Source organism: Temnothorax nylanderi, unplaced genomic scaffold (assembly GCF_030848795.1).
Source record: "Temnothorax nylanderi isolate EJ_2023f unplaced genomic scaffold, tnyl_v1.0 TNYL_tig0027_pilon, whole genome shotgun sequence".
NCBI classification, from domain to species: Eukaryota; Metazoa; Arthropoda; class Insecta; order Hymenoptera; family Formicidae; genus Temnothorax; species Temnothorax nylanderi.
The window spans coordinates 245,556-263,282 of record NW_027249089.1 but is presented as its reverse complement, the minus strand read 5'-3'; the positions used below and the strand labels follow the sequence as shown (position 1 = coordinate 263,282).

Genomic DNA, 17,727 nt, shown 5'->3' with positions numbered 1-17,727 from the left:
CCCATATTAAACGTATGTTACTTTATTTACATTTGAGCGACGGATACAGAGTAACTTCTATCGAATTGCAGTAATACTAGTTACTATCATTACTGATAAAAAATAAACGCCATAATCACGATGACATGATAGATAATCGATATCGGTAAGTAATATGATTAAAAATATTTAAGAGAAGTATGACACAATGCAATGCGTATTTCTTAACTCTGTTAAGTGTAAGTTGACGAATCGGGGCGATAACATGTTAAATCATACAAGATAAATTTCACGAAGAAGTAACAGAAAAAGATTTATCTATTTATATATTGTTTCTTTCAAGAAACATATAAGTGATTTAATTTGTAGTACATAATAAAGCCAGCAAATGATTATAAAGCTTAAGAACTCTGACATGTCTTTACACGCGATTTAGCATATTATTGCCTCAAAAATGTTTGAAATTCTTATACGCTCGTAACAATGACAGGTGAGGGTCTAATTCTGATCGTATGCACATGGAGAGGGAGATGAGATAGAATGAATATAATGTACATAAAAAGTATTATAATGCTGCAACTGCACACCATGATCTCATCAATCTCAATCATCACATTTTCTATTGTCTCGTTCTTCCTTTACTCCTAAATATGATTTTCTGACAACACAAATAAGTAATATTATACATTTAGATGTACGCGTTTTATCTTTATATGCGCTAGCACAGAGATTAACTTGGTGAAAGATAAGTGCTAGTGTTGACACTATATACAAATTTAAAAATATATTATAATTGCTCCTTACGAGTAAAACAAAATATTGAATTTGCAAGACATGAATTTTATGCAAAATTTTTACAATAAATTGGTGTTTTGGTAATTAACCATTACTAGTTAGAATAATTACTATACTATAAGTTATATACACCTTTTTAGAAATAATTTTTCCGTTTCATCGCAAATATTACCGACAAAAAATATCACTTTTCATCAGCTTTGTCACAATATATGTCAAATTTTGATAGAAGATTCGATAAATCATCAACCCAATTTTTCAATATTGAATCTTGATTATTAAATCTCAAATCAAATTAAAGAAAATCAATTTAAAGCGAAGCAATAAGATAATTAAATTATCTATTTGCTTTCTTGAACATACTTCACCGCATAAGCTACTTCTTTGTTACACAGTTTTATAATTATTTGCGATGTATGTATATATATTTTAGTCTTAACTGGAATAGCTGCCGCTCCTCTTAAATATTCAATATTTGAATTTATACATACTTAATTACGGATAATAATGCTCGAAAATAATATCCAGCCGATCAAGTTATATCAATCTGACACGAGGAATAAATGTATCTTTTTATTCTATTCATATGAGATAAAAGAAAAAATAAAGAGAAGAAAACTAAAGTCGACTACGTTGTGCATTTCATGCATCTGTCAGCAACATTCAGGTGTACAGTTATAGCATTGAATACAATGTATATATGTTCTAATTCAAGTTAGGAGTCCAAGATAGTGATCATCCTAAGACTGCCAGAAACGATATTTCCAAATGATCCTAATAGGATCATTACTGCATCATTTGTACTGCACAGAATATTTCTAGATATACTACAGAGCATACAGATAAAATTATTTGTTCGCAATTTCTCAATAAATCATTCCTCGGTCTAACTAACAACATTAAAGAATTAATCGTAACAAAATGGGGAATAAAATTGATACAGGCTACATATCGTATATCTATATTAGAGCTATGAATATTCAGTTATTTCTCTTATTATTTGCAATAAATCGTTAATCTTAATTATTCATTCTCGTGATATATTACTGTTCCTGTACACAATGTCCGACAACACTAGTTTGACATACAACATGTACTAATACATGTGCAAAAGGTAGTCTGAACTATATTAAGACTCAAAGAGTTCAGTAGGTCACCCTATATTCCAAAGGAATGATTAAAAGAGAGCATGTACAAAGGATTCGTCGTTTAGCTTCGAGATCAACATGTACAGGAATATCCTCTACGTAGCTATAATAAAAATAAATTCGTGTGTTAATAAATAAATAACAAACATACATATTATAGAGTGTGATGTTTAGTGGAAGACTGTATTAAGGGTCAATATATATAAGAGATTAAACTTTTCTTAAACTTTTTATGAGCAAGGGTCTCAAGAATACAGTTGAAATATTGAAATTAGCCGTCAGAATTACATTATACACATTGCATTAATAAATGCAGATAGTATTATTAATAAATAGGATGACTATGAATGAAGTAATTATATATTTTATAATCATGCATATGAAATGGCAAAGTTATATAATAAAGAATATAAAAACTATAAAAAGATTACCATCAATAAATAGCATAATAAATAAAAGTAGAAGAAATATATAAGTATATGTATAGTACAGACTAGAGTTTGATGATTTAAAAAAAATAAACATCGCGCAAAGTATCCTTACAAGACCTTTTTGTATATTTATTCGTCAAATATTGAATATTTTTGAATTTTTTTGTTTCTATAATATTTGAATAAAAGAATATAATAGAAGTATCGATAATATATAAATTAACTCAATAATAAAGCATTCAAACACTATGAAAGAGGCAATAAAATTTCAAATAATTATTCGACGAATAATCTTTTCATGTATCAATTTCAAGTAACTATAAATATTGCTACGCTTATAATACGGACTAACTGTCTTAACTTAATTTTGTGTACAATATCTATATAGAAGCTTATTAATTTTATTATGTATGTTAGCAATTTATAGGTACTCATCAATTTGTAATAAAATTATGATAGGCAAGATAACAGAATAAGAGACGTTCCATAATTATTTGTATTTTTTTATCTGCTGTATAATGTAGTAATGTTGAATCTTTCAATACCCACAACTGTATCCTTCATTACCCTTAATCTGCAAAAATTTCCATTCGTATAAGAGTGCTGGGCAATATTTTATACTTTCCAAACTAAATAATTTTACATGAGTGTACTATAGTCAAACAGATAATTTTTACTAAAACAAACTGCTAAAATCAGTCTATTTTCTACTTTGAAATATTCAAATGCACAAGGCATTTCCAACTCTCTAATAATTCTGATCTCTTCTGATAAATAATTTTCTACAAGAAAAAAATAAAATCTTTACTGCAACTTATGACAATGTATAATAATCCTAAAGAGGTAGACAATTTAAGAAAAATTTTAGGAAAAAAATTTATAAAAAAGATATATTTTCCTTTTTGTAAAACATGATATAAATTTTTACATCATAATATTATTTTAGAAAACTTGTAAAAGTTAATTTACAAGTTGATTATCTGAAAGTATTACAATATAATAAAATCTAATACCTTTTTTATAATCATCAGAAAGAAATCAAAAAGAAAATATGAGATCATGTTATAGACAAGAGTTTGCTATAAGATTTTATTATTTATTTATTACTTTTTAGTCTTAATTCCGCGGTAGAAATTAAAGTAAATTATTTTGGCAATCAGTTTTATGCAATCGAAAACATTGTCTTATCCGTTTGACTGAGCGCTCATATCAACTAACATATAAAGTATGACTAAAAGTTCGGGGACAATATTTATTAATAAACAAAATTATATATAGATGAAAATTGTAATTCAATATTATATTTCTCATATAAAATATGGCATGCTATCAAATGCTGATTGCGGTATATTTAGCAGACCATTGCGAAAATGTTGTCCCCAAACTTTTTTATTATACTTTTGTGATATAATTTTATGATATATTACATTGTGTGTGTGTGTGTGTGTGTGTGTGTGTGTGTGTGTGTGTGTGCGTGTAGACGTGGATACGTATGTGTACACATATATATTATATGCATGTATATTGTATAGTGAGTTTGAAATAGAAGTATGTATACATATATATACCTCTATATATGTATACGTGTGTCTCTATGTTATATACATATATAAATTTATTAATACGATAACGTGTTTGGTATTTTCTGTTTACTAACTGGATGCTCAGCACTCTTATCTTATAACGGGTTTAATTTTATACACGAATGCTTGGTTGAAGATGAAGTGATTAACGTATGAGGCAGGTAGCACAGATACGTTGAGGCCCGATGCAGTCATCGTGGCAGAAGGCACCACACTGCCGACAAATTACCATGGCTCCTCGCATATTACATTCACACGGGGGTGGCGGATCGCCGCCGATTATCATCCCGGGTGCACCCGGTTCCGCGCCGCCTGTCACTCTGCTATCCGCGCCTCTCGCCTTCAGGGTGACAGCCTGATGAGAACCCTCCCCGGCGCTCGCCGGTCTTCCTCGCACTAAATGGACCCCAACGCCCATCCCTGCGATCTGCGGCGGTAATGGAGGAGCGGATGATGCTCTCGGTGCACTGTCTCCAACTCCCGTCCTTTGTACAAGTATATATTGCCCGAGACCATTGCTGGTGGTGGAACCAAGTTGCGCTATAGGAGTGCTTTCTGTAACCTACAAGGTATCAAGGGATTTAATTAACGAAATCATTACAAACGTTTTACGTAGCTTGAACTGGTATATTGCGCGTTCAAGCTACTTTCGGCCGTCAATAGAAATATATTAAACAAATAACATTTAAATTAGAGAATTCTAAATTCGTTTGGTTGCATAATAAGAGCATTCGTTCGTCATCCTTGTTATGATATTTGTGTAAATAAATTTTTGTAGCATTGCACAAAATCGTCGCTGCGTCGTTGCGTCTGATAATTAAAGTCACTATCTCTACTGCGTTTAGAAACCCAAAACTAATGTAAAAATTTGTTTGTTTAGGTACCTGTATGATACCGAGATCGTCACAAGCGACCCGCGAGATTAGCACTGTACACACAAAAAAGGATAAAATAGTATGCGTGTACGTCAAGTGTTTAGTACATGAACAGTACATACATTTCATACAATAAGAAAAATATTGAATGATAAATTTAAAGATACTTATAGCAAAGTATGTATTTTGCATGGCTATTATTGTGATCTATCTTCCTAATTTGTTTTTATAAGATTTATTACTAGGATTTCATGAGACCTCATTTGTTATAAGTACGTTGCATAAGAATTAGCGTTTCTTTTTATCTGCATATCTCACGGAAATGTCAAGTTCATAAAAAGATTGATATTAATATACTTTACCCTTGATATAGCAAGTAATACATGTAAAAAGCGGCACAGCTAAATATCTAAACAGCTATGTTAATAATTAATATAATAAGTACTACATACCTCCGTCGATGTAGCTTGACGCGCAGTAGCAAATACATGTCTCAGCATAACTGCTTGCGTCTTATTTTGAGCTTGTTTATTGTGTTGTATCGCTTGCTGCGTTTTCTGGGGTTTGACCGTCGTCAGGGTGCGCCCACCAGATTTGCTGGTTGTGAATGCACCGTCTCCTCTAGCAAGTAAACTTGGCGGTGGCTTTAAATGAGCCTTCAGTTGATCTCTATTCGGTGAACTTTGTATGACCTAAAATAATATCAGCGTTCCTACATTTATCAATGTAATACGCATCGCACATTCGATAAATTCATATCTTTACTACATTCACGTATGATTCTGAACTGGATATTGAGTTAGTTTACCGCTTGACATATCTGATAGCTGCGCTCCAAATTGACAGCACCCGGAGGCTCTTTCGTAGAGCTTCTCGATCTACCACCTCCTTGTTCTTTATTACTATTTCTAGAGCCTCTTTGGCTGCCTTGATTGGACACGCGCGAGGGTCGCGTCGAAACGGTTACAGATGGTCCAGCATATTGCTGTTGCTGTTGTTGCGTTTGCTGCTGCTGCTGCTGCTGTTGCTGTTGCTGCTGCTGCTGTTGTTGTTGTTGATGCACAGTAGCCGCAATTTGTCGAGGTTGAACAGAAGGAGCTGTTTGATGTTGAATAACAATCGCGTTCTGCGCGCGATTCTGAGATTGTACTCCCATTGTAGTCGGGAGAGTATTTTGCACTTGACTTGGCGTCGCAATGGTGTTCTGATTCATATTATTCCGCGCATTATTGTTTTGAGTATTTATTTGGGTGATGGTATCCTGCGTTCGTATCATGTTAACTTGCGCGGTGTTACTTTGCTGGGGCTGAAGCTGGGCCGAGATCGTAGACGAGTTATTTGCCAGCGAAGATGTTGTTTCCTGTTCCGGATTAAAGCTCGTTTGCACAAATCTGATGGATTGCAATTGCGGAAACGCAATGATCGGCGGACTTTGCGATTGCAAGCTCTTCATAACGCAACTGCTTCCCGGGGTGCTGATAGTTAAGCCGTCTGATTGAAATGTAGTTCCTTGAACAACTGGCAATTGAATGCAGTTAACGGATTCCACGTTGGTATCCGCGTTAATAAACTGCTGCGAAGAAGTTGTAGAATCGGTCGTTGTGGAGGTTTCGCTGCATTCATCTTGCGTCGTTACTGTGATATTAGCCGCTACCGATCCATCAAGAGCGGCCGCCACCAAAGGCCAAGGTACTTGCAACTCTTCTTGCGTCTTTGCAAAAACAAAGAATATAAATTAATATAAAATCTTGTTAAGTTTTATTGGATATATTTAAAAATAAACAAAATTTATCAATTACTACTCGTCATCTTCATATTGCTCAGATAAAATCTCTTTTTAAACTTCAAGATCTATATTCGTGTTACAATTTTATTTAGTATAGATATATCGTAGTATTTTAGTTATTTCTTCTCAATGAGCATTCAGGAGGAATCAATCACTACTAATTATCTGTTTAGTGTTATTTTAAATCATGAAAGCTTATTTTAATTTATTCTCTCCTATGACTTAAAACAAAAAGCAGTAGCTAACTTTGTAATTTTCTTTATTATTTTCTAATTTTATCTTATTTTGTTGTTCAAAGTGATTAAAGTGACTTAGTAAACTGTACATTGTTTCTTATTTGTAATTATGTACTAAATATAATTTTTCTTATCTTGTTCTCTAAACATTCCGATTTGCTCTGTGTAATTAGCCTAAACTCGAACCGGTTGTTTCGAGTTCAAATCTTATACCAATACTCTAAGAATTAAATTATTTTTGAAAAAATAACGCGTGTGTTAATAACTAGTGTGTTATCATAAGTCTTTACAAAACCAAATTTATGTTGTTTATATATATTTTTAAAGTTAGCTGGTATTATTGATATGTGTACGGTATAAATAATACTAAAATAATTATCAATGTACATATGCTTACCCTATTATTATTATTATTGATGTTATTCACGGTCGGATCCACTGTCCAACTACATTCTAACATTTCAGAGCAGACGTAATTATTTGCCTCTCGCAGAGCTTCATCCTCATTACCAACATTTACATCCGTTCCCGTGGTATCTTCAGTTTGTCCCGACACTACTTGCGGCTCGGTTACTTCTGTATTGGTTGAAGCCATTTCCATTCCCTCAAGAATAGGATATATTATCTCTTCTGGACATCCCGAAATCTCTTCATACATTTCGCGCATTTCTCCTCGTACCTAAAGCAAGATACATAATAAAGTTTTTGACAACAGTGTGAAGATAGTATAATAACAATAGTATATATTCTGTTTAACCCTCGGAAGACGGATGCCGCGTGCAGGGCGGACACCGAATCACTTCTGACCCATAGTAAAGTTTGTGTTGCAAAACAAATTTTTACACGAGAATGTTATTTACTTGTTACTCATTTAGTTGTTTTTTTTTTTGTTTAGATCTCAAGATTCACGACTCCTTAGACAAGCCATACAGTCTAAACAAAACAGAGTCAGGGCATGGGTCTGGGAGGCGGTCAGAGAGTGACCCAGCGTCCACCTCCGGAGAGTTAATATTCTAATCTATCGAGATTGTGCTAATAATACATCTACGATCTCTTAATAGCGTGTTTGATATACATTAAAACTCTTACCTCGAGTTCATGAATACGTTGTAAAGTCTCGCTATCAATTTCCATTCCTTCTGGAATTTGTGATTCGCTGTCCGCTGGATTTTCGTGGGAAGTCTGTGTTACCTCAGTTTGATCGCTATTAATCAAACTGGTATCCTCTATAACGATGTCTGCAGGCCTAACTTGATCCTGCGGCGATGAACTTTCAAGGATACTCGTGGTTTCGCAATCCGATATCTGATAAATCTGATCGCTGGATATTTGTGAAATCTGTTCCTTTGAGATCTGAGAAATCTGATCTATGGATGCTTGTGATATATATTCGTTGGATAACTGCGAAATTGATTCTACGGATGTGTGTGACCCGCGTTCTATCTGTTCGCTCGATCTCGGTGACGAATTATCATCAGGTAATAGCACGGTGTCTTCCTCCGATGCTTCGATTACGTTACTTTCTATAGGTTGCAAATTTTTCTCGCTCGAGGAAAAATCTGTTTCTTCTTCGTAGACATTCGAAATGGCTTCTTGACATATTTGTCTTGCAATATCATCAGCCTCAACCATATCTTGTTTCTCGCAAATATCCGTGATCTTGTCAGCTTCCTCTATTTTACTTTCATGCATTTGAATATCTTCTGACACTTCTATGGAATTCACTCGCATGGAGTCGTCTAAATGTTTCTCATCAGTCACATTGTCCGGTAACGTATTATAATCCAAGGGCATTAAATTTTGTTGCACCTCTTCAGAATTAACTAGATCGTCAGAACTCTTTATGCTGATTTCGGTCTTGCAGCTGGTGTCGACTTTATCTTCTGTCATTACAATAGGACAGATAGCATGTTCCGACGTAGGAATATCCACATTAGCTTCCAGACGAAGTCTTAAACTTGAACGTGTTACTGCACCACTAGAACGTGACTCGGTAATATAATGGAGATTCGATTTAAGTTTAGGCTCTCGCTTTTCTCCCCATATCGGTTCAAAATGCTTCACTTTCCATGGATCTAGCTTATTCTTGTCCCGTTCCGCTTCCATCTTCAGGCGTTGCTGATTTTCTGGAGTGAATTCTCCTTCTGCTAAACGTTTCCGCCATTCTAGGCAAGCTCTCGCAAAAAATTCATTGTTCAATCCAGAGATAGCAGCATCCTATAGGAATAAGATAAAATTAATTAAATTTTATACAAAAAAAGTATAAAATTTCTAAACAATTATATATCTAAAGTTCAAGTAATTCAATAGTATTTACTATTAAGAAATTATATATTATTTAGTACCTGTCTATCTACAGCAGGCAGGAGTTGTGCGAGCTTCCGTTGATACAGTGGAGGCAAGCCTTGAAATGTATGCCTATTTAACAGAGCGCGTAAGCTCGTACTTGCTAATATACTCGCTGGGGACTCCAAATCCACGAGACCAGCTTCTAATTGCGCAGTTGCGGACAGTCTCTTTGTAGATCTCCTGCGGCTTGACTTTAAGCTAAATCCAGGTAAACTAGCCAAAACTTCTCTCATTGTTGCAGCAGGTTCTTCCGGTGCTATATGCGTAAAAAATATAGATTATTTCAGATGAGATAAGCTATCATCATATCAACAATAAATCTTCACTACAATTTCTACTTAATATAAAAGATCTAAAGAAAATAAAAAAAAATGAACTGTGTTATACAATAATCGCTTCCGCAAATTATAATAGTATCTGTATTACATGTTATCATTATGTTAATCTGTGTATTTGCAACAAATATAGTGAAAACGTAAATGTTTATGTCAAACATCAATGAAAGTTTTCTCATTAATATTTCAAAAATATATTGCAGTTTCTCACAAACATATCATAGTTAAGAATATTACAATATAACATTGATTACGACATATATTCAGATATTTGTACATAAATTATAAAAACAATATATCAAAGCAATACGTGAATAAACAAATATGCATGTATAAAGCATTGCTTTATAATATACAAAATTATTTGAATGACAAGTCTGGTCTTTGCTCTAATACTGAGATAAAATATCGATAAATAGATTGCGACATACTAAAGTTCTATCTGTATATGTCACAAACTAACGTATATCAGAGTAATCCTGGTTTATGATAAGCACATATAGTTCTAACGTTTACTAAATATATACAAATTACGTGAAGAAAGTCAGTAGAATTGAAGTATATTAATAGCCTTCTGCTTATATTATACTCAAGATAAATGTTACATCTCGGTGCGAAAGGTAAGCATTTAGAAATCATCGAATCCCACTGACTCTCTCCTCTGCGAACGAGAAACGAGAAACGAGCGAAGCGGAGTTGGAAAATTACCGGTGTTGATGTGCTGCACGTTGTTAACCGGGGATGGTGGATCGTTCGGCGGCGGCGGCGGTAGCGGTTTGACAACGATCCTGGGCAACGTGCGCGAATTGCCGGACGCTATCGTCGTGTTCTTCCGGCGCCGCTTGGCTTGCTGTCGCAACGCGTGCTTAATGACCTTCTTGCTGTGCACCATGCTCGAGTAGCCGGAGCAGCCCGGGATAGTCTCGCACCCCTCGCCCTTGCCGAGCTCCACGTCCGTGTCCATGGCAGCGCCTATGGCTTTGACATCGTCGGCGAGCGGAATGTCGGGGCACGCGGTGTAGGCCTGCCGCGGCATAGCGTTAGAACGTGCACTGGCGCTTCCGTACGTTCGATTCCATATTCTCCCGCGATATTTCACAGCTCACGAATGTGTCCTCCTACACTCCTACCTCGCCGAGATATAAACATAACATTTCTCTCCCTCTTCCTTTCACTCTCTTTCTCTCTCTCTCGCGCTCTCTCTTTCGCTCTTTCTTACCAGTGACGACCGAGTGACATTCTTATCGGTGCGGTCGAAATACGCTGTGAAAGATCTCGGCGGAGGTATTTACGTCATTTCGTTCCGGGAATTGGTGAATCCACGGGATTACATTCAGCGGCGAAACGTTACAATTCCCTCAGTCGCATAGCGAAATGCCATCCGGGAAAGTGTAGAAGCTTCCGCTTCTTTCGGCCATACTGTATTTACATATTTATGCCGCGGAAACGTCGCCGAGGGTAGACGCACGACTCGTTTTGCATCCAACGTATTGCATTCAACGTTACGTGTATTGCGTACTCGAGCAATGCCAATGCATACCATGCATACATACACATATCAATACATATATATAACGTTTTCGAAAAGTGGAGCTGAGTCGTGGAGCACAAAAATAATTGATAAGAACGCAAGGTCCCATTTTAGGCATGAATGGAAGAGATAACATATGACGAATTGGGAGCGTTCCTTTTTTACTACGTTGCGATTGACCGCCAGCCATTCATGACAACCGGTGTTTAGAATTTTTCCATTGGATCGACCAATCAGAAGGTTAGGTTATGAATTGATCAATTGACGACGTGAGCAATCGTATGCCTTGCAACCTCTCAAACAAATCGCGACTTTATTTTAACATTTTTTATAAAATGCCTGCTATAGGCTGCGTTCAGAAACATCACCCCCGAGACGCTGTGTCCCCGAGCGCTGAAAATCCTACAGCATATGTCACGTGCATTATAGATTTTCAGCACTCGGGATGTTTCTGAACGCAGCCATGTGATTGGTTGGAGCCAAAGGTAAGAACCAATCACTTTCTACTGCTATAGTATATAATATCGGCCGAGAAGAATGACAAGTGAGAACTTGAGAACTTGAGCTTGAGAGGTGATCTCGTCGAATTTTGGAGAAAATAAGGTTAACGTCGTGCCGACGTTGCCCGTCAATAGGAATCTATTGAATATTTATTTGTGAAGTATTTGTTCCTTTACCATCAGTCATGACGCTCACAAATAAGGTAAGAAAAATATTTAATATCATTAATATTGCGCGCGGCGATTGGAAACATTTTATTTATCTACAACTCAAACACTCGAAATTTTTCAGATGGATATCGACGAGAAGAATGCTAAGGGAGAAGGCTTTAAACCGTATTACATTACGAAGATCGAGGAATTGCAGTTAATTGTTGCTGAAAAAAGTCAAAATTTAAGGAGACTGCAAGCACAGCGTAATGAACTCAACGCCAAAGGTATCTATTTTGACTTAGCGATACAAATATTGCTATAAAAGTCGGATATGTTCTGTGATGTAAGAAAATTCTTTGAATTATCATCTTTTACAGTACGCATGTTGCGCGAAGAGTTACAACTCCTGCAAGAACAGGGTTCCTATGTCGGGGAAGTAGTTAAACCTATGGACAAGAAGAAGGTCCTAGTTAAAGTACATCCAGAGGGCAAATTTGTGGTAGATATAGACAAGAACATCGACATCAACGACGTGACTCCAAACTCGCGTGTTGCTCTGCGTAACGAAAGTTATACTCTGCATAAAATATTGCCGAATAAAGTCGATCCGCTTGTCTCCCTTATGATGGTAGAGAAAGTGCCGGATTCTACCTACGAGATGGTTGGAGGTTTAGATAAACAGATAAAGGAGATAAAAGAGGTCATAGAGTTACCGGTCAAGCATCCAGAATTGTTTGATGCTCTTGGTATTGCACAGCCAAAAGGTGTACTGCTGTATGGACCACCAGGTAATTTATTATTTATTATATTACCAAAGACATATGTGGAACCTTTATATTCTATCGTAATTATTTGCTGCACGCTTATCTACCATAATCTTTGATGGTGTCATGATGGCAATGCAAAATCTTTCAGGTACCGGCAAGACTCTTCTTGCAAGAGCGGTCGCGCATCATACCGAGTGCACCTTTATTCGTGTATCCGGATCTGAATTAGTGCAGAAATTTATCGGAGAAGGTTCACGTATGGTTCGTGAACTGTTCGTCATGGCAAGAGAACACGCACCGTCTATAATATTCATGGACGAAATCGATTCCATTGGAAGTTCCCGGATTGAATCTGGGTCTGGTGGCGATAGTGAAGTATGTATGAAATATGTGTGAATACAAATATAGTTTCGTAATTATGTTCTAAATTATTCTTTCAGGTACAACGTACTATGTTAGAATTGCTGAATCAGTTGGACGGTTTTGAAGCAACGAAGAACATAAAAGTTATTATGGCCACGAACAGAATTGATATCCTGGATCCGGCATTATTGCGGCCCGGGCGTATTGATCGTAAGATCGAATTCCCACCTCCAAACGAAGAGGCTAGATTGGACATCCTGAAGATTCATTCTAGGAAAATGAATTTGACACGTGGAATAAATCTGAGAAAGATAGCTGAACTTATGCCTGGTGCGTCAGGAGCAGAAGTCAAGGTAATAAAAGATAGTTCTCTACCGCAGTTTCATAATTAAGAGCATGGAATAAATGTTAAATGATATAAATCTAATTCTCTGCTCTTAACAAATTACTTTATTCCAAAGATTTTTTAAAAGAAGAATATATTAAGATATCTTGTGCCATTCCACTATCTTAAATTTTAATTAAAAAAAACTTTGAGAGCTCTTCTCATATTTTACTTTTATTACGATAAAAAAGAAGTTTGCTAAATTTTCTGGCATGTCATAATTTCTTAAATATTTGCATACACGTTCTAAAATGTGAATGTATATTGTTTATATTATAGGGTGTTTGTACGGAAGCTGGAATGTATGCTCTTAGAGAACGTCGAGTTCATGTAACTCAAGAAGATTTTGAGATGGCTGTAGCAAAGGTGATGCAGAAGGATTCTGAGAAAAATATGTCGATCAAGAAGTTATGGAAATAATCAGCTATGCAATTTTTCAATGTCTCATTAACAATCTTTAATCTATTATTCTCTCATAAGCGAATTATTTTAATGGCAATATATTTAAGATGTGTAAACGTAGAAACTTCATGTATGAAATTAGAGATAACAATAAAACTATTGTAATATCAAAACAATGAAATTTTATTACTGTATTTAAAAAATACCATACCATTATTAAATACAATTTAATTCTCTTATTATTAAATACAATTTAATTTAACAGATTTTTGCTTATATGTACCTTATGTAGTAATAGCAATGCCGTTTGTTGAAACAATTTTTTCATAATCGTACCTATCGTTCTCAATAGCGAGTCGCTCCATTTAAGTGTTTCCTCATAAAACATAGGATGTCCACTATTATATGTTTATTTGATAATTATATTTATCCTGAGATTAATGAAAACATAAAGCCGTCAACCATGTATTTTAACTTAAAGATATATACAATAAAATTCCCTGCAGTGCAAAATACCTTGTATCTAACACACAAAGAAATCTATAAAAAAAATTCAAGAGAAATTATATCGTTGCTGTAAAGAAGTCTTGATTGCTCTACCAACTGTGGCAACTGTACAATCAATAAGTCTCCCGCTTAATTTACAAAATATTGACCCGTAATTAACTGACTTTAGCTGACTGCTTCGTAAAGATTCGCCCCGAGTGTTTTAAAATCACTATTTAGCATCAGACGTTGAAGCCAATCCGCTGCTAAATCGTTTGGCGTTGGATTATCCGGAATCTGCCCATTTATAATAGGAATAATCTTGGCCAAGGCCATAGTGGTTTTGTTAAAATCTACAAATCCATTCAAATCATTTGCAGCTCCTTCCCTCGTTAAAGTCGGATTTTCAGCGCTCGATTCTCCCAAAAGCGATGTTTTATTAACACCAACAGTTTTAGAAGGATGCAGGTATTCACTGAAGTATGCAGCTATATGATCCATTAATAAGACAAATCCACTTCTGATATTTTTCTGCATTAAATCCTGTACTTCTTCGCTCTCCGACACATCTAGCATCTGATCCCTTAGCTTCGAATAGGTAGATGTGTCGCTGTTTTCAATATCATGTTGCAACGTGTAATAAGTGAAATTTTTCACAGGATCTCTCGAGCTGTCGGCAGACACGGATGATGTAACTGCCCAATAAATTTGTTCTAAATCTCTCAACGTTAACTGCTGCGTCAGAGACAACGAAGCTGTGACTTCAGTAACTTTACTTTTTATGAAACTGCTCAAGTTTTTAATGCCCTCGTATATGAAATAACTAGAAAGAGCCATGTATCTTGCCTGTACCTCACTGCCGATAGTCCCATTATCCACATTCTGCACACCTTTGTACATATGCCCGCTAATCAAATTGAGCTGAATTCTAAGAAATGTAACTAGCATCGTATAAGAATAAATTATTACGGCCGATCGCGTGATCGCTAACACCTTCAGTTGACTCCAGGACGTTAGCTTGTCGGCAGAGCCGTCTCTAAGTTGATTTATGATTACCTCCGTGTCGATTTCTTTGACAACAGAGTTTCTCAGAGTCACCGCGAGAGACGATATCATTTGGTTACACGTTCTCTCCGTGCTCTCATAGTACTGTCGTTTCCTTGTCCTTTCCATCAGCATCCTGATCTCATTTTCTTGCCATTCTCGCAGCTTGCGCTGCGTGTAACGCGTCAAGAAGATGACGCCGCTAATAATGACGCTCCCAAATATAAACTTACGCCTGTGGCGACTTAAAAATCCCCGAATGCTTGAAAACATGTCTTAAATTGTTTATGTGGATCCGGTACACATACAAATATATTACAAAATGTTTAAAATTTGTCCATGACAAACTTGGACACTAGGAATAATCCTAGGAATGATACATGTTCATTCCATATTATCTGACTCAGACTGCCTATTCGTGGCAACGCGTTCTAGTCTGTTTGTGATATAATTGGTTGTGTCAATAAATCTCTCCACGCAATTCACGAGACACTTGTGAACTTTAGGCTCCAGGCGTAGCGACGGCTTATCCATACAAGTCTCCCAGCAAAGACCCGTTAATTCATGTACTAACCCCTGAAAGTATCATAAAAATATCATATTAAAGAAATATATGGTAAGATATATGATAGATTATTAAATTTAAATTTTCTCAAGTATATCACTGGAGTTGAGATCGAACTGTCCGATAAAGTTGGAAATGATGAAAAATATTGATTTCATGTTTCTTTTTGTAGATATTACAAAGTGCGAAATATAAATAGAAAATATCTGCAAATTTATTTGCGCAACCGACCCAGGAACTAACCTGAAACTGTTGCTTTTTCGTTTCAGTCTCGATAAAATGCTGCAACTGATCGTCCAGGACAACCTGCGTGTCCGAGTTTTCCATAAGACTCATACTTCGGATCCTCGCGTTCGTATATCTACCTGCATTAATGCAAATTTTCGAACTTTTCCGAAATTACTTTTCCCCTTATGCAATGTAACGATACCCGGAACCAGTTTATATATTCGCAAGAAAAGTCCTCTCCGATAAATTTATTTGCTATCAACGGTACTTATCTCGATTCTCGATTCGCGTAAATGCGTAGGAAACCCGAAAGTTATTCAGAATCAAAAATTCCCTAGCGACTAGCCAATCAGCGCAGTCGGTCATGCATCAACGTGAAGTTAGCCCGTTTGTTGAATGCAAGTCACGTTCGAAGTTCCTGAATACAGACGCTGATGGGAAGAATGAAACGTATCAGTAATTTGTAATGCTAATTTTACTTCTTTTACTGGCAGTGATCAAGATTATTTTTTAATGCATTGTAGAAAAGTGATAACTCTCGATTCACCAATCACGTACGGTTTTTTTTTTCAAAATTAATGTCGTTAAATGATTTGTTGCCGCATATTTGTTGCAATATTTCTAAAAAAATGAGATCATTGCCCAAAAAAGTCAAATTATGAAAAAAAAAAGAAACAGAGAAGTATTCAAAAATAACAAAATTATAAGTAAATACTTTTGTTTTTATTAGGCATTAACTTCTTTTACAATCTTGCGATAATGTCGGACAATTAAAAAAAAAAATTAATAATTTTTATATTTTAAAATAGACCATGTTATATCGTCAAAATATAACTTTTTTAACTTCCTGCACTGCCCTAATAATTCTAACAAGGAGCAGTGAGGGTACCACAGAACAAATATATTTCTTGCAAGTGGAGATAAGAAGAAGATTACTGTCTTCTTATCTCCACTTGCAAGAAATATATTTGTTCTGTGGTACCCTCACTGCTCCTATGTTAGAATTATTAGGGCAGTGCAGAAAATTAAAAAAGTTATACTTTGACGATATAAATATTGGACATTGATGACAATAATATTATACTGAAACAATTTCCTAATCTGCAGGAGTTTTACATAAGTGAGGGTATATTGAAAGTAAGTATTGAAAGTAATAATTTATTGCATATCCCCGTAGGGTTCACAATCTAGTACCTCCTTAATTCTTTCTCCTCTCACTTAACCCTTTGGACCCAACTGCTTAACGTCTCTTTCCGAAAGACGGACAGACGGAGCCCAGTTTGCTCCGCACAAGAGCCCTAATCTTGCACGGAGGGGCGCAGCTTTCGGAAAAACATTCCATGGCTCTAGTGGACTCGAACCTGGTTCCTCAGATTACGAGTCTGGCGCTCTACCACTAGACCACACTGCCGCCCAAGTGAGGGTAATTATGTATAGTGATCAATTTATTAATAAATTAAAAAAGAGACATACGCATGTGTCCGTCTATACACGGCGACCACCACTGATAATTTGAATAATAAATGAAGTTTGTCTATTTTAAAATATAAAAATTATTAATTTTTTTTTTAAATTGTCCGACATTATCGCAAGATTGTAAAAGAAGTTAATGCCTAATAAAAACAAAAGTGTTTACTTATAATTTTGTTATTTTTGAATACTTCTCTGATTCTTTTTTTTTCATAATTTGACTTTTTTGGGCAATGATCTCATTTTTTTTAGAAATATTGCAAAAGCTACATTAATAACATCGTCACCGGGTTATCCCGGTGTAAACCGAAATTTG

At 35.6% G+C, this 17,727-nt stretch overlaps 4 protein-coding genes across 5 annotated transcripts; 1 reads left to right on the top strand and 3 right to left on the bottom strand.

Moving 5' to 3' along the window:
• Positions 1 to 6: 6 nt before the first annotated feature.
• Asx (Additional sex combs) lies at positions 7 to 11,165 on the bottom strand. Of its 2 annotated transcripts, none has more exons than XM_071701690.1 (8): positions 10,737 to 11,164; positions 10,226 to 10,643; positions 9,179 to 9,438; positions 7,923 to 9,050; positions 7,231 to 7,512; positions 5,620 to 6,522; positions 5,264 to 5,503; positions 7 to 4,498 (listed from the first exon to the last, which is right to left on the bottom strand). In XM_071701690.1, the coding sequence occupies exons 2-8, from the start codon at positions 10,551 to 10,553 to the stop codon at positions 4,082 to 4,084; spliced, it is 3,558 nt and encodes a 1,185-aa protein (XP_071557791.1). In that variant the 5' UTR covers positions 10,554 to 10,643; positions 10,737 to 11,164; the 3' UTR covers positions 7 to 4,081. The 2 variants fall into 2 exon arrangements, with proteins under 2 accessions (XP_071557791.1, XP_071557792.1); XM_071701691.1 differs by adding an exon at positions 4,821 to 4,864 and having other exon boundaries at positions 4,359 to 4,498; positions 10,226 to 11,165.
• A 418-nt stretch (positions 11,166 to 11,583) lies between these two features.
• Positions 11,584 to 13,799, top strand: Rpt6 (26S proteasome regulatory subunit Rpt6). Its single transcript, XM_071701692.1, has 6 exons — positions 11,584 to 11,751; positions 11,841 to 11,985; positions 12,079 to 12,489; positions 12,617 to 12,843; positions 12,909 to 13,184; positions 13,496 to 13,799. The coding sequence occupies exons 1-6, from the start codon at positions 11,734 to 11,736 to the stop codon at positions 13,634 to 13,636; spliced, it is 1,218 nt and encodes a 405-aa protein (XP_071557793.1). The 5' UTR covers positions 11,584 to 11,733; the 3' UTR covers positions 13,637 to 13,799.
• Positions 13,784 to 15,421, bottom strand: Pex3 (peroxin 3). The gene has a single exon (XM_071701693.1). It carries the CDS (start codon positions 15,419 to 15,421, stop codon positions 14,291 to 14,293), a length of 1,131 nt encoding a protein of 376 aa, XP_071557794.1. The 3' UTR covers positions 13,784 to 14,290.
• Positions 15,417 to 16,215, bottom strand: Tim8 (translocase of inner membrane 8). Its single transcript, XM_071701694.1, has 2 exons — positions 15,957 to 16,215; positions 15,417 to 15,724 (listed from the first exon to the last, which is right to left on the bottom strand). Exons 1-2 carry the CDS (start codon positions 16,047 to 16,049, stop codon positions 15,533 to 15,535), a joined length of 285 nt encoding a protein of 94 aa, XP_071557795.1. The 5' UTR covers positions 16,050 to 16,215; the 3' UTR covers positions 15,417 to 15,532.
• Positions 16,216 to 17,727: the final 1,512 nt, after the last annotated feature.

Excerpts from the sequence above, each read along its gene's own strand:
- Asx (XM_071701690.1), bottom strand. The coding sequence starts at position 10,553 with ATGCCGCGGCAGGCCTACACCGCGTGCCCCGACATTCCGCTCGCCGAC. Across the intron at positions 6,523-7,230 it reads TCAATAATAATAATAATAGG|ACGCAAGAAGAGTTGCAAGT; the intron begins GTAAGCATATGT and ends GTTTTTGCAAAG. Across the intron at positions 5,504-5,619 it reads GCTATCAGATATGTCAAGCG|GTCATACAAAGTTCACCGAA; the intron begins GTAAACTAACTC and ends ATATTATTTTAG.
- Rpt6 (XM_071701692.1), top strand. Across the intron at positions 11,986-12,078 it reads TAATGAACTCAACGCCAAAG|TACGCATGTTGCGCGAAGAG; the intron begins GTATCTATTTTG and ends CATCTTTTACAG. Across the intron at positions 13,185-13,495 it reads CGTCAGGAGCAGAAGTCAAG|GGTGTTTGTACGGAAGCTGG; the intron begins GTAATAAAAGAT and ends TTTATATTATAG.
- Pex3 (XM_071701693.1), bottom strand. The coding sequence starts at position 15,421 with ATGTTTTCAAGCATTCGGGGATTTTTAAGTCGCCACAGGCGTAAGTTT.
- Tim8 (XM_071701694.1), bottom strand. The coding sequence starts at position 16,049 with ATGAGTCTTATGGAAAACTCGGACACGCAGGTTGTCCTGGACGATCAG. Across the intron at positions 15,725-15,956 it reads CGAAAAAGCAACAGTTTCAG|GGGTTAGTACATGAATTAAC; the intron begins GTTAGTTCCTGG and ends TGATACTTTCAG.